This window comes from Gavia stellata, chromosome 3, assembly GCF_030936135.1.
Source record: "Gavia stellata isolate bGavSte3 chromosome 3, bGavSte3.hap2, whole genome shotgun sequence".
In the NCBI taxonomy this organism is placed as follows: domain Eukaryota; kingdom Metazoa; phylum Chordata; class Aves; order Gaviiformes; family Gaviidae; genus Gavia; species Gavia stellata.
The window spans coordinates 79,579,259-79,595,503 of NC_082596.1; the positions used below are offsets into that span (position 1 = coordinate 79,579,259).

The 16,245-nt window shown below is 48.9% G+C and overlaps 1 protein-coding gene across 1 annotated transcript; it reads right to left on the bottom strand.

Annotated features, from left to right (window-relative positions):
- Positions 1-590: 590 nt before the first annotated feature.
- On the bottom strand, positions 591-10,396 carry LOC104260588 (serine/threonine-protein kinase SBK2-like). The gene is given in 5 exon segments (XM_059815654.1): positions 591-1,160; positions 1,419-1,621; positions 2,371-2,595; positions 10,254-10,347; positions 10,349-10,396. Coding segments are annotated over 5 exon segments (1,140 nt in total).
- Positions 10,397-16,245: the final 5,849 nt, after the last annotated feature.

Consider the following 16,245-nt stretch of genomic DNA (forward strand, 5'->3'; position numbering starts at 1 on the left):
TCCCACCACCTCCTCAACACCGTCAACAGTCCCCAGCTACCATCCGCAGTCACACGCTGGGGGCTCCGCACCGGCCTGAAGCCACCCTTCAAGGGTGCTGGTGGAGGCCCAGGCAGCATCCAGGGGTGGCCCCTGCCTTGCGCAGGTTGTCCTGAAGATGGCCTCAGGCTCTGTTATGCCCCTGCTCTCCCACAGCAAGCAGGCCCCCACAGGCATTTTATTATGAGGGAAAAAGAGCCACATACAGAAACACAGAAGTACATTATTTTGCTCTATTTCCAGACAAGGCACGTGCTGCAGCCCCTAGAAAACGCCCTGGAGTCCCTGTGGCCAGGAAGCGAGTCGGTGCTTCACACAGGACAGTCATTTCCAAGGAAACACAAGGAGGTGGCACTGGGCAGCACTGAGCCACGGGGTGAGGACCGTCAGCTGGGGAAGGAGCCTGGCTCTGTGGTGGCAGGGACAGTGCTGCAGAGAAGTTGCTCTCTGGGTCACCATGGCCTCTCACACCCAGGCCTCCGTGCTGCCCCAGACCCTGAAGCCCCTTGCAGGGTGAGACCCGCCTTCCCTCCCGCCATGGGGAGTGGGCTTTAAGGCTTCACTGCAGCCTCCTCGCCGTGCCCGTCCTCCAGCCGCCAAGGGCAATCGACGTAGTGCAGCGCCCCACTGACGGGGCCGCGCTTGGCGGGATCTAGGGCCAGCAGGCTCCGCAGCATCAGGGTGGCCTCAGCTGTCAGGCGTTTCCAGTGGCGGGGCAGGTCCTGCTCCAGGCCTGTCTCCTGCCACAGCATGAAGTCCTCAAAGAAAGGGTCATCTGGCAGGCTCTGCTCCCAGGGGAAGTAGCCAGTCAGCAGGCAGAAAAGCAGCACGCCGAAGGCCCAGGCGTCCAGGCTGGTGTCGATGGGCACCCCCTGCGCATCAGCAGTGTTGCTCAGCTCGGGGGCAGTGTAGGGAATTACCCCGGCCACCAGCTTGAGCTTGGTACCCTTGGGCCGCGTCAGCCCAAAGTCAGTCAGTTTGATGCGCCGGCACTCAGGATCAAAAAGCAGCACGTTCTCAGGCTTAACGTCACGGTACACGAGCCCTCGGCTGTGGATGAACTCCAGCGCGCTCACGAGCTGCTTGGCACACTGCTTAGTGGCTGGCTCAGGGATCCCGGCCTGCACAGGGAGAGAGACAGGCAGTAGGGCACACGCAGGGCACCTTGGCAGCCCTGCCAGCTGGGCTCTCACCTGCGTGCTCTGCACTGGGGAAGACCTTTGCATTTCTGGTCTTGCAAGCCTGAAGCTGCTTCAGTGCTGTAGAACCCAGAGAGACCCACAGCCCATTGCTTTCACCTCCCTCCCTCCGACCCCGCCAGCCTGCACAGGGACCAAACGCTACAGTCCCAGTTCCCATGGCCTTATAGCAGCACTCACCCGGGGTTTGATGATAGAGATGAGATCTTTGTGCAGTGCTGGTTCGTAGAGGAAGCCATAGTACTGGCTGGACTCGATGGCAATTCCAAACATGCCGATGATGGCAGGGTGGGTGGCGAGGGAGAGTGCTACACAATACTCATACAGGAAGGTGTGCAGCTTGGTACTGGCTTTGGGTAGCAGCTTGAGAGCCATAGGAGTCCCTGGGAATGGGGAGAGTGGGTTAGACTCTCCTGAAAGTCACTCACACCAAGGCCAGACAGAGAGGGCACTGAGCAGCCCATAGCTCACAGCCACAGGGAGGTCTCTCGCCTGAAGCCTTGTGTGGATATATCCTGTGGACACCAGTTCTGGGAGCAGGCACTACCACTGGTGTGAGTTTTGAGCCAGTCAGTACATGCACAGGAGCACTGGGCAGAGCAAGGGAAATTCAGGCTACATGGACCCATCAGTCTGAGCTGGGACTACTGGGGAAGAGTAGTGTCAGGGCCTTGTGGGCACTCATAGGCCTTTATGGCCTTGGCCAACCCCACCTAGGACCTCCACTCATACCCTCTGTCCATGGGCCTTAGGGCACCATTTAAGCTCAGGCACTCCCTGCCTGAGCTGTGTGGTGGGAGTGCTGATTTCCAGCTATATCACATCTGTGCCAGTGCCTAGCCATGAACCCTGTTGATCCTGACTTATGAATTGACTTCCCAGCTTGACCTTGGACCTGCCTCATCACTACAACCATGCCTGATGTTCTGGCCTACCCCCTGGCATCACATGCTCCCTGGCTGGGTGCAATGGGATGGTCCCTGGCTGGACGGGTCCCTGTCCTGCCGGTCTCCCTGGGGACCCCCGACTGCACCTGATGCCTGGCCCCAAGGAGCCACCAGCCCACCCAGAGTCCTGGTGAGTGGAGAGGAGACAAGGCACAGTAGCTCCTAGGGCGCAGCTGGTTCCTTACCTCTCTGCCTGTGGGTCACCAGCACCACATGGCCATACTTGCCCCTGCCCAGCTCCCGGATAACCTCATAGTGCTCGGCCACCTCGGTGCGCACCAGGCTCTGAGCTGTGATCTCCAGGAGCTCATCCAGCACGGTTGGTGCCGCTGTCCCTGCCGCTGCCTCAGCTGCAGCTGAGCTCTTGGCCATTGCTGAGTGCTGCAGAAACACCACAGCCCGAGTCAGGAACATCACAACATGCACACAGAAAAGCAGATTGGACATGCCACACAAACCATGCCATGGCAGGGGATATTTCTGCCACTCGGAGCCTGAGCACTCTCGCAGCTGTGCTAGAGTTGAGCTTGTGCTTTTATACAGTACACCTCTGGGCAAACCCCCTCATCATATAAAAGGTTTCTGTATTGAAGGGAACTTCCTTCAGTGCTCTAATCCTTTCTGGCCTCCAGACAGATGCTTGACTTTCTCTGATTGTAGTCCCTGGGGCCTTTCATTTCAAAGACCTGGATCACCTTTCTATGTCAGCTGTACTAAAGGTTGGCCTTCCAGGCCTCCTCTTATTCTAGTCTCCAAGATGTTAGGCAACAAGAAAAACATTAACAGAGTCACAGATTATCAAGCATGACCCAGTCCTCTTGTTCTCCTTAGCCTACTGCAGCAAGACCATGTCTCTCTACTCAGAAACTCACCCCTACTGCTTATTGAAGAAAGTCCTTGAGGCAGTAACAGAGACAGACTTGCCCCTTAGGCAGAGGCACAGCTAGCCCATGACAAAAAAGGGATTACTAGTCGAGGCAGTGTGTTCCGAGCAAGCCAAAGGGAGCTCAGTACCTCACATGTCTGCTGACATTTCTGACCCAAAGTCACTCATCCATGCAGCCAAGAAACTTAGGCAGGAAGGAAGCTCAGACATCAATGGCATTTTGAACTACAGCCAGCTGCTTCAGACCCATTTCAGAGAAATGATTTTTCAGTCCCTCCAGCCAGCTACAAGGCAGCATTTTAAGGCACCTGTGGCAGCACTCTCCCCCAGCTACCCCCCTGTGCTCTGAACACAAGCACCCCAGGGCCTGGGAGCCCCTCCTGGCTTTGGAGCAAGGTCACAGAACCAGAGTCACAGGATGGTCATGGTCAGAAGGTACCTCTGGAGATCACCTAGTGCAACCTCCTGCTCAGAGGAAGGTTAACTAGAGCAGGTTGCTCAAGACTGTGTCCAGTCTGGTTTTGAATATCTCCAAGGATAGAGACTCCACAACTGCTTTGGGCAACTTGTTTCAGTGTTCGATCACCTTTATGGTAAAAAAGTTTTTTCTTATGCTTAAATAGAAATTCTGTGTTTCAGGCCTATTGCCTCTTGTCCAGTCACTCAATATCACTAAGACGACTCTGGCTGTGTCTTTTTTACAGGTATTTACACACATCAATGAGATGATCACCTCAAGCCTTCTCCTCTTGAGGCTAAACAAGTCCCAGCTCTCTTAGCCTCTCCTTGTATGACAGATGCTCCAATATCTTAAACATCTTCACGGACTGGATTCATTCCAGTATGTCCACATCTCTCTTCTGCTGAGGAGCCCAGAACTGGACCCACTACTCCAGATGTGCCCTCACTAGTGCTGAGTAGAGAGGAAGGACCACCTCCCTCAACCTACTGGTAACACTTTGCCTAATGCAGCCCAGGATGCAAGCCAAGAGCCTGAGGGTTGCAGCATTCTTGGATGTGTCTTAAACAGTGTGCAGTGATACAGAGCTCCGATGTAAAACCAGTGGCTCACCTCTGCACCTCTACAAACTCAGGATCTCTTCCCATGAAACATTCTGACTCACATGACGCCTTTTGGGAGAGGGAATAGGACCTCACGTTGCTAAAATGGAAGATGACATCCTGGGAATATGAGTGGGAGCAGAAAGGATTAAGCCTTTTTCCTTAGTTTTTACATTGCTCTATCTGTGACCAGAGCTTATTACAGTTCCTTCAACTTCCAGCCCCCACTGCTGCTAAATCTGGTCATTCTTAAGAATCCAGTAATTTAGCAACAGAATTATTTAAACCTCGGAAAACTACAAAAAGGTTGGATTTGTACAGGAGACTGGGACTACTTGTGGGAGAATTCCCCTTCTTTTCCCTTCCCTTCTCTCTTAGACTGCATTGCTAAATCTTACCCAATTCAGAAGTACCAAGTAATTGGTCCTACTTTTCTGCAAAGGCTTTGGCTTGGTGTGAGAGCCAACAGCAGTCAAAGTTAGTACAGTCCGTAGGGAGTTCAACGATGAACAGGTGTGTGCATGGGAGGGGACAAATGGAAGGCTGGGGAGAAACTCACAGGGAAAGATGGACTGTAAAGCATTTTAGAGATTTTCCTTTGATGTCCTCCTGTTTGCTGCCCAGCCGGCACAGCTTGCAAAATTCCACACAGCAAGGGCATCGCAGAACCCACAAACAGACCCACTCTACCACTGACATTTCCAAACTGGTGTTGCCACATTTAGGTGTTAAAACGAATAGCTGAAAAAGCCTTTTAAAGAGTCCTAGCTAGGAATATAGAGAAAAAACTTAAAATGTAATAGCCTTTGAAAGACATAGACCTCCGCTTGATATTAGATAGATAGGCTAAAGCCACACTAAATAGGGAGTGGAACAACAGGAGAGATGTCTGCTTGTCTTGTGCAGAACACATTAGATTTATATTTGTGAAAAAAATATCAAAATATCTCTTCCATAAGACAGTGTTTCTCTTATATCAAATTCATGGTCATATACAAGTTCTTGTCAGCAGATGGTTCACGATCTTCTCAGATAACTTAATTTCTCAAACTTGAGTTAGATAAAATTTCTTCCCTTGTAGGCTGGCCACCTGTTAGTGCTATCTAACCCAAAGGTTAGAATCTTCTCGCTGCACCCAGTTAACGTATTATTCAATAATTATATAATTTTCAAATATTTATTCATTAATCTGGGTTTTTTAAATTGAATTATTTATTATATGATTAATCTATTCTATTTTTTATATAATGCATTACTTCTCTCCCATTTACTGTGTGAAAACTTGCTTTTCTGACTGGGAGGATATGCTTCTCTGTATATTCTTGGTTCTCACTCCAGCTTTGGGAGTCAAAACATTTCAGTCCATAAGCTTTTGCAATAAAAAAAAAAAAATCCAGAAAACTCTTGTGTCCTTCCACTCCCCATTTCAAGTGAACTGCAATATAGATGGCAAGAATCCTTACTTCCATGCATGGCCCCACTGGCATAGGAGGGCAAATTGTCTGGGTACAGAGTAGAGCACCAAAGTGCAATAGCCAGCTTGGAAAAACAGATCAGCCAGAGGCTATGGGTAGAGTGTCTTGTGGGACAGTGACAATCCTGTGGGTCTGATCAGGGCTCCATATGAAGGAAGCCCCAGCTGCAGTCACTCCAGGACAGTTTGCAGGCTGGGCCCTTGCTGCCCTTGAGGAAATTGATTACAGGACACAGTCCATACTTCAGGAAATAGCCAAAGTTGTCAGGTCTTTCTCTGACATACCACTGCCATTAGCTAGCAAGCCAAAGGAGGGCCAAATTTGGGTCACCGCTGAGTAGAGTGTGCCTGGGTGCTCTGAATCTATCGCTGTTACTTTCTAGAGCGCCATTTGCCCTTTGCAGAGTGACATGCACTGGGGAGGAGGCCAGCAGGGCCCTGGCCAGGATGCACTCGCCATTTGGCTGTGCTGTATTGAAGGCAGCAGGCAGGGTCCTTTTCAAAACTGTTCTTTCCTCCACTATCCTTCCTGTTCATGATCCCTGCTAGAGGTCCTGTCTCCAGGCTGCCGACATGTGAGAAACACTAATTCCCCCAAAGAGTCTCTAATTACAGCAGCAAGAAATTCGCATCCTTTCTACCATCGGGAGATGCTTCCCAACTTCCTGAGGAGCTGAGGAGGAGCTAGCCTATGGAGATACAGTGTCTCAGTCTAGGCAATGTTATTCTGGGTCTTCAACCAAAATGATTAATATATTTGGTCCAGAAAAGCACTTCATGAATGTCAAGAGCCAAAGACAGTGTAATCCCTGTATAACAGAGACGGTGCTATGATGACAGAATCACAGAGGTGTTTAGGCTGCAAGGGACCTCTTGAGATCATCTAATTCAATTCCCCTGCTCAAGCAGCGGCAGCTGAAGCAGATTATCTAGGAAGGTGTCAGGTTTTTAGTATCTCCGCAGATGAAGACTCCACAACCTCTCTGGACAACTCATGATGCTGTTTGACCACGCTTACAGTTAAAAAAAAAAAAAGGTGTTTCCTTATATTTATATAGAATTCCTTGTGGTTTAACTTGTGCACATTGTCCTTTGTCCTGTCAATGAGCACTATTGAGAAGACCCTGGCTCCCTTTTCTTCATTCCCTCTCATCTGGTATTTATATACATCAATAAGATCCCCCCTGAGTCCTTTCTTTTCCAAGCTGAAGAGTTTCAGCTGTCTCAGCCTCTTCTCATATCAAAGATGCTTCATTAAAAATGGCCTTGAGCGTATGGCATGTAGGGTCCATTTTCTTGTCTGACCTTCTAGAGAGCTTTACCCCAAACCAAATAACCAACAACATTTGGGGCACCTCTTACAAAAGTCATGCAGGCTTGATCCAAAGATAAACTTTGGTCAACTATAAAAGTCAGTGTTAACATACTTGTTGTTACATATTCATATGATATCCTAATCTGAATTTACCTAACCTGCTGCTGAAGTTTCTCAGAGAAAAGAGGTTTTTAGTGCCTGTTATATTTCTCCTGGCTCTTGCAGGGTTTATATGCTCTGTGGTCAGAGAGACAACCACAGCCTATAAGAACATATTTTAAACTACTTAGATTGAGTAAAACTAGCATACATACAACTAGCATATATACAAATAGCATAGCCTGAAACTCAGGCTATGTATTTAACCAACACTTTACGTAGGCTTCACAAATCATCTGGCACACTGTGCTTCTGTAGCGCCCACATCAGTTAGTTTAAAAACAGATAGGATACTTCCAGAAATTGTAGTCACATTTTGAATTTTGAATAAATACCTCCATGCTCTCTGATCAAGACACTTCTCAATCTTCTTATTGGTTGAATGCCTTCAACCAATTCTCAAACCAAGGCCTTTTGTCCAGCTCGCAGATCTGTTTTATGGCTCTTTTCTGAAGCCTCACCATTTTTTCTGCCCCCCATGTTAAAACACCAACTGCTCCTAGGGGAATGCCTCCTGTGACACATTCAGCTAGAATTACTCTCTGCCTCATGCTGTAGCCCCAAGATCTCTTTTTGCAGGAATGCCACACTGAGAAGCTGCACTACCTTATACATCCATTATGACTCCAGAGTTTTTCCAAATTACTGGGGGTGTTTTTGGAAAAACTCTATTTTCTCTTCACATCCGTTTCTGGGTGTTGCCTGCCTTGTTTCTACCTGAACACTTTTGCACCACCTTTAATAAAGCACATTTTGCTAAAATGGACTTAGTGTATCAAGTAATTCAGATCACCTGGTGTCTCCTGTCATCAAACCACTGTGTTCATTTCTGTCTAGGGACTGCATAAGGACCCTATCTGCGGGGTTTCCCATCAACCTCTAAATTGTCAGTGGGAATTCGGAGCAGTTCTCAGCCCGGTATCGGTTCGTACAGCACCTGCCAGAAACATCCCATTCACTGATCGTTCCCTGAAAGTTATCTGTACAAATTCATCCTGGCATTTGTCAAAATCAATAAGCCACACATTTTTAATGGATTCAAAAATAAACCCAGTATAGAGGAAATTATTGTATTTTATTGGTGTCCTCGCCCTACACAATTAATTTTGTTAAATCCTGACTCTGTTATAATACTTATATCTTTGCCAATTTTCTAGAAGAAAGCACTGAAATCATCCAGAAAATGTTTGCAAACGACACAAAATGGGTTTGGGTAGAAAATTCATTGCTTGATAAAACTAGTGCATGCACATACACATATACAAAAGTGTTTCAAATGACCACAGAAGCCAGGAGTTTAGTCTGGCATTGAGTGACAGACAAAGAAATGAAATGTCATATTAATCAGACAAATCTAAGCTCTTCATGCTGCTTTGTAGATAAAATGGGCACCGTCTAAAGCCAGAAATGTAGATCTGGTATAGCCTCACTTCCTTTACAGGCCCTAATATGTAGGATGTTACAGAATTGCACTAGAAATAATCTACAGTGATACAGACACACATCTTAAGGATACAGATACAAGTCTAAGAGAATAATGGTACAAGGGTTACTGATGTTGCAGATTCCACTTTTGCATTGACTCTGCTGAAGAGAATGCCCAAAAAGCAATCAGATGCAGGAACCATCAGCAGTGAGAGGCAAACCAGCATTTTCCAGATGCTAAATTAAGAAAATAAGCTTCATTGTAAACAAAAAAATAGATATAGCCATTCAGCTTTACACAGACTAAGATAGATTATAACAAAAGAAGAGATCTGTTCTGAGGCAATGTGCCTCTTACAGTGAACTCTAGTTTCTGCTGCGGTTCCTACACACAGATGCCCTGAGACAGTCTGAAATTTAATCTCTGAAAAATCAGCTGAGTTAGGAAAGCTGTATTTCTGAAGAGCGGCCACCTGCTAGTGACTTCTGCACTAGAATTGAGAATATCGCGCACCAGCGGATTTTGTATTTTTATTAGAAATGCATTCCTCTCATTTGCTCTTCTTTGCATTCTTCTTTATCTACTTTTTTATGATTTTTTTTGAATGTTAAAAATATACTGATGTGAAAGCCTGGTTTCTCTTGGGTAAATGTCCTGAACTCTTCTGGAGGCCAGCTGATGGGTCAACAGAATTAGCTACTGGATGTTTTTGTATCTTTTTAACGGTATCGGTGAGACCACAGTTCAGCAAGCTAGTGCTGATGTCCACAGTTTGATGGAAAAAGGACCAGAGAAGAACCATGAGAATGACAACAGGGCTGACAATTACAGGAGAAACTTCCAGGGGAGTAGTCTTTTTAGTTTATCAAGCAGATAGCAAAAAAGTGACTCTATCATCTGTATGTACCTTTGTGTGTACTAGAATTTCACTGAAGAGGGCTCTCCCAATTAAGTAAAAGCATTATAATAAAACCAATAGCTGAAGCTGAAATGAGGCAATTTCAGACCTCAATTGCAGTGCAGATTTTGTGAAGAAGGATATTTGCCCCTAAAAATCTCGTCCAACAGTATGGAAGAATATCCTTCCATCTCTGGAACTTTTAACTCAAGAATGGCGCTTTTTTTTTCCCTAAAAGGTCCACTCTAGTGCAAACCATGTTTAATACAGGCAAGGGATCAGAACAGATTATGTCAGTGGTTGTTTCTGGCCTTATTGTTGATAGATTTATGAGCTTCTTTCTAAAACTGGTCAGGAGGCTAGTGCTTAATCTCACTACAGAGAACCGCATGACTGTCCCCGTAGCAGAACTGCGTGTTGCTCTTCTCGGGCAGAAACACCTAGCAGCCTCCCTGGGGACAGCCCCGTAAGCCTCTCCCCAGCAAGCAGTATACCACAATCTCCACGCAGCAGCCTCCTCAGCCAGAAATCGGCAGCAATCTCGCAGGGACCAAGCCACATCACACCCTCCTCCCAACCAGCCAGCCGGTAGTGTGGCACCATCCCACTGGACACAACCGGACACAAAGCAAACTTTCAGGGCAGAGCCACCTAACAAGCTCACCATCAACCAGATGTGGGAAATGGGTGCACTCCACATTGTGCCGGCACGCTATATCAGAGTCTCCAAAACCTGTTTGTGAGGGGTGGGTGCCCTTTTACATGCCTGTCCAGTCTCCGTCATCCTGCCACGGCTGTAACTTCTCTTCCCACAGTCCCTCCCCGTCTGTACCAAGCCTCACCTTCTCCAGCAGTGCAGGACTGACGGCCAGCCGTGGACTGCCTCGCTTCCCCCGCTGCAGCCTCTGGGCTGGGTTCAGCCTGCGCTGAGCAGCCGGAGGGGGCTGCCAGGGATTACGGGGCTAAGCGTGACGCTCCGCCTCTTCCCCATATCTCTGGTCCTGGGGTCAGACTGCTTCTCTGCTGAAGGTGACCTCTGGGAGGGAAGAAAAGAGGGGGAATGGGAGCAGGAAGGGGGCTATCCATCTGCCCCATTTGTAGAGGGGGAGGTGTTGCAGGGATCGGGGTGGGGTTGTTGTTTCTGCTCTAGTCATACCATCATAAGTCCCAGGGACCCTTTGGCAGACCCACCCTTTTCAGCCCTTCCCTTCAGCTTGGGCTCTCATTGCAGCTGAAGGAGCAAAGCAGCTCCCTGGGCTGGTGCGTGGTCCTTGATCTGAGGCTGTGCCAAGTAAGAGTACAGCCATGATGGCAGGGCTCAGAACGACCGTGGGCTGCCAGCGCTTGCTCTTGGCCACCAAAGGGGCCGAAGAAATGCCAGTCACAATTGCCTGTGTCAGTAAGCATTGGAGACCAGGCACAAACCATCACCGGTTCAAAGTCCCTTCATGGGGCTCAGTGGGTCAGACTCCTCACACACACCAGTAATACAGAGCATTACAGAGAAGGTGAAATTATTAATGGTAACTACAATGACTTGCAGGCATTTCACCTGTTCTCAGTACCTCCACCCAGACTATATTCCTGCACCAGAGTCCTCTTTCTTCCACTTGAGCGTGGAGAGGAAAGCAGCCCCTGGGGACACTGACACCATGCAGGTCCTAGACCTTGGCTCTGAAGCACAGGGGTTTGCTCACAAGGAGATGGAGCAATTTGCCTATCGGAAGCAGTGATGTGTGCAGCTGTGGCACTCCTGTGTCATTGGCCTCCCTGTTCCCTAGAGCTGGAGCCATGCAAGGGACCTGCAAGGCTTAAGCACCTGGTGAGTCTCAGTGCTCCCTCCTGCACACTACGGTGAGGAAGACTGAGAGAGGACAGAGGTGAAAGACACTCTAACAGAGGAGAGCAGAGCAACCCCCATAACCGTAAGTACTCTGGGTCTCCGGCACAGGACTGAACCTTCCTGCCTGCTCTCTGAAGGGAGGGGAATTACATCAAGGGCTTGTCACTCAGTGCTCTGCCCCACATAGGGTCAGTAAGGTGAGATGCACTGGACTGCCATCACAGACCTGAGAAAAGCAAATCTGCTGCCGCTCAGAGGCGGTGCAAATCAGAGGGCAAGAGGAGCTGGGAGCACAGCCAGGCTCCCAGCTGTCCCTGTTCTTCTGGATTAGAGGTGAGGCGTGAGGTTGTGGTGCTGATGACCTAAAGCTCTTGTGCCATTCAAGGCTGCCCCTTCACACTCATTCTTGAAGGATGCTCCAGTGATTGGGAAAGGCCTTCAATGTGCAAAGTCCCTACAGGAACATTACAGCTGGGGGCAGTCCGAGTGTATAGGAGAAACCTATCCAATATCCACGGATTCAGCACTGGGATAAATGGTGTAGTGTAACCACTGCTCCCCAGGAACATGGCCGCTGTATTATCTGGTCTTCAGGGGACAGAATGGATGAGACTCTTGCCTCTCCTTGAGATACAAGTCAGAAGTTGAACTGAGAAGCGTCTCTGGGAACTTGCTTGAAGTAACAGGTAGAAGACAATGCTGGGAAGGAGTGCAGGTGCCCTGACTCCCCAGTCCCTCACTCCATTCCAATCACTAACTCAAACATGCTTCCAGATATCGAACACAACACAGTAGTCTTCCTGATTTTCCAGATATTTTTTAAGAGACAGATTTCTTATGTTTTCCATTCCTGCTGAGAGTGGGACCTGCTGAGGGGTTTGGCTCAGAGAAGAGACCTCTTTCACAGCGTTGCCTGCAGTGCGCCAACAAGTAGCAATTTGGCTGCGAGCTTGCCCCCTACCTGAACTTCATCTGACACTACATCTGCAGGGCTTGTCATGCATTCCCAAGACACAGGGAAAATATCACATACTGTGTATCATATGTGTGTGAGACTCACTGCTCTCTGTTCCCTGAGGACTGGGCACAGAGCAGCTGTTGGAGGTCCTAGGGCCTGCTGTCCTACTAATGAAGTCAGCATTTGTGCATTTCAGGACCTCTGTAATTTAATACTTACACCTATCTCACCCATGCTGCACACATTTTGTCCTGCTGGCAACCAAGATACTGTTCGAAGTCAACACTGGCAGAGCTGGAAATACGATGTAACCAAGACCGCCTTTGTCTTTCAGAAAGTTGGTGGCAGGCTGTGGTCTTGAGGATACACTGTCTCCAGCCATGCAGAACAATTTGCCTTTAGCACCATAAGCAGACCCACAAAGAATCTTGCAAAAAGCAGTAAGTCAAGGTCAGTTGTAGATCTCTACACATCCTTCAGGCAAACTGTGTAGGCAAACACTGGACATGAATAGAAGAGGAAAAGTGGAAGAGGGGAGGAATTTCAAATGGGTATTAATGGCACTTCTGTTCAGATTGCCTAATACTGTTCACTGCAAAGACTCCTTTCAGATGCATGTTTATGCTTTGACAAATACTTTATGAAAATGCATCCTTTTCCTCCTCTGAACTATTGTTGGGTTTAGCATGATAAATATCCTGTCCCTTGCATGCCTGGCTCAGAATAGGCAGCACACAGAAAAATAATGGAACGTGAACATGCCCAAGAGCCAGACGTGGCAGCCAGCGTCACAATGTCATAGCAGTGATGACTGTGTGAGGAACAGCTGGACTAAAGCAGCTGCAGTGAAGGGACCTAGTCAAGAAGGACTCTCCCACACCTCCTTAGTACTTCCTTCTCTTCCTTTACCCCTCTTCCTTGGCATACACACAACAGCCCATTTCACTCCCATCAGAACAGCAGCGGTTCTTCAAGTACACACTGTGCACAACTCTAAAGGATCGGGGTTGAATTCCTGTTAGTGAGTGCTCAAAATCAGACAATGCCAGATGTATGGTTGCAATTGGAACACTGCCCCTTCAAAGAGAAATTCATCAGGCTCCAGCAAGTACCCGAAGAGCCACTGCTGGGACTGGCTGCTCCAACACACCACTAGCAGGACACTCAAGTTTCTCAAGTGTTGGCCTTAGTGTGAACCCTTTCTCTTCAATATCCCTGGCTAATGCCACTGATGATTTCCAGAGAAGGTGAGTTGGGTGGAGAGGTCCGTAATCCTATTTCAGAGTTACCCAACCCCACATGGCTCTTTATTTCCCATTCTGTACTATTAAAGATGCCAACAGCATCTAGGGTGATGGAAGATTTGATGCCCATTTGGACCCAAGAGAGGACCCTGACACCGTACTGGTGTGGAGGCTTATCAGCAGGGACATATATGAGAGAAAGCTGGTGAAATAGGAACATTAAGTTCCTTTACCAGAACCTAAAATGGCACTGCTTTTTTAAAGTTGTAGTCTATGGCAATACTCAGGTTGTCTATATATATTCAAACTGACCACAAGCAGCTTTTCAGAGCAGTCATGATCCCTTCATTTCCAGCACTCAATTTTGCTCAGCCCTTTTCAGAACCAGCTTTATGCCTGATGCTGGAGTGGGAATAGCTCTTTGACTTTCCCCATTGCTTTCCTACTTCTTCTATTAATAATTCTGTGAGCTGCCAACACTTCCCTCCCCTCCAGCCTCAGCAGGCAGGCAATCTGCAGGGTGTTACAGGGTGGGGGCTGCCTCCTGGACAGAGAGCTGGGGCCCTTAGCTCTCCTCGGCACAGGCAGGGTGCTCAGAGGAGTCCACCAGCTGCACAGACCATTTGTGCTCTGAGGTCATTCAGCGCTACCCCATCACTGAGGAATCTGCTGGCCACCTTCCTGACAGTGCCGTACAATGTCCCACCTCGCCTGCCAGCTAACATAACACGCTCATGCTGAGCCCAGGCTCTGCTCCCCAGAGGTGCTTCTCAACCATGCTCCCCAGTTTTGGCAGAGCCCCTCACACCTGAGATCTCTGGTCACCCACTGACCACCATATCTGCTTCAAAACACCCTTCCCAGTCCCATTTCAGCCTCCTCCCTTCACATTGCTGTTGAGTGCGTTGGGTGCAGAGTGGTTGCAATACTTTGGTATCCGTAAGCACTGATCCCAATGCCTTGCAGCAATTCTGGGACAGTGCCCTTCCACTCCAGCACAGGGACAGGGACTCACAATAGCTGTATTCTTAACCTTTTCTATTGTGGTCTCTCCCAGCCTGTCTTCCAGGACTTAATATGCGATATCCAGTATGCAGGATGCACATCATCCTTCTCCCTGAAGCTCAATGACTTATTTGTTGCCACATGTACAGCTAGGGACTGTCCAGGTGCCAGCTCATCTTGCAGCACCCACGCTAGCCTGGTGAGATGGTGCCATCACAGCAGGCTGAGTTGGCTGGGACTCTGGATGGCTTGGAGACAGATCCTGGGGAGGGAAGGGTTGTGGTGGGGCTTTGCAGGAGAAAAAGCTGGACTTGCGGAGGTAGAGTGGGACTTGGGTGGTGGGGGAGGGATAACATGTTTTGCTGGGAAAACTTCCTTCTGTCAAGGCAGAGAGAGGGACCAGCTGCTCCTAAGCGGCAGGGAGCCAGGAGACGAGGGAGATAATAAGGCTGGCAGGGCAGGGGCTCGCCCTCCGGGGCTTGTCCCACAGTGTCGCACAATGTGGGAGCACAACGTGGGAGCAGGGCAGGCCCAGGGATGGGAGTCCAATTCAGCTGCGAGTCCACATCATCAGGTGAGTTCGTGGTGACAAAGCAGCTGAGAAGTGGATCTGCAGGTGAGGGTCAGTCCCAGTGGTGGTAGCCAGTGCCAGACACAGTCCAGTGATTACCAGGCGGGTCTGAGGTCAAGCCAGGAAGCCAGTCCATGTGTCAGAGTCCAGACAAACAGTGTCTGTTGCCAGAAACAGCCATGAAAGAGGTGGAGACAGACCACGATACAGCTCAGGCAGGGACTAAAAGCCCAGGGCTGAGCTGAAATGAGGCTTCTGGACCCATGGGCAAAGGTTGCAGATGGAGGCCCCGATGAGGCTGGTCAGGGCCACCCAGTGCCCTTGGGGCAAGGCAAAATGATGACTCCTGCCTACCTCTCAATTTTTCAGCAGCTTTATGTCTGCCTCTAGCAATGGGCTGGAAAGCAAAGGATGCTCCCACTCCCCGAGGAAGGCTGATCCCTCCTGTGCTACCTCACTGTATTTCTACAGTTTCATCTGCAAGGGGTAGCAGGCCAGCACCGTGCATCTTCCACCAACAACCCCCCAGGGACCACTGCTGCTGGGTCATTGTCCCCAGTGTTGGTGTCTCACTGTGCACAGGCTTCTCCTGGGGCCATCCACAATATTGGGAGGGAGGGAGGGAGATGCCCCCCATGGAATGTCCAGAGCGAGCACCTGCTTTCTGACAGGTCTACATGGGGCTGGCAGCACTTGTGGGTGCACATCTGGGGCACACAAGTCAGCTGGGCTCTGGCACTGGCCAGGGACATTGCAGCATCATCATACCAGGAGGCCCCTCTTGAGGCCAGTTCATGCTTCCCGGCACCCACCCTGGGGCTGCTTCAGCCAAGGTCATTCCCGGAAAAAAGTTTTGTCCAATTTTCTGTGAAAGACATCCAGTGACATAGGCTCCCAGCTGCCTGAAACACTGCCTTCTTCTCTAAAGAAAAGATGACAGAGGAGAGAAGCTGTAATATCTATAATAAATGGGTATAATAAAACCTTGAGGGGAATAAATAAGATGAAAATAAATTACTGCTTGCTATCTCTTTAAAAGACAAGACACAAGAACTAGAAGCAGGTCCAAAACAAACATAAGGCTTCCTCACACAGCACACCTTTGGCCATGGATGCCTTGCCTCAGGAGATTGTGGGTAATAAACGCTTATGTGGTTTCATAAAATAACTGGATGGAGACACTGCAGAGGAAAAGCACAATTAAATACAAAGATTCAAC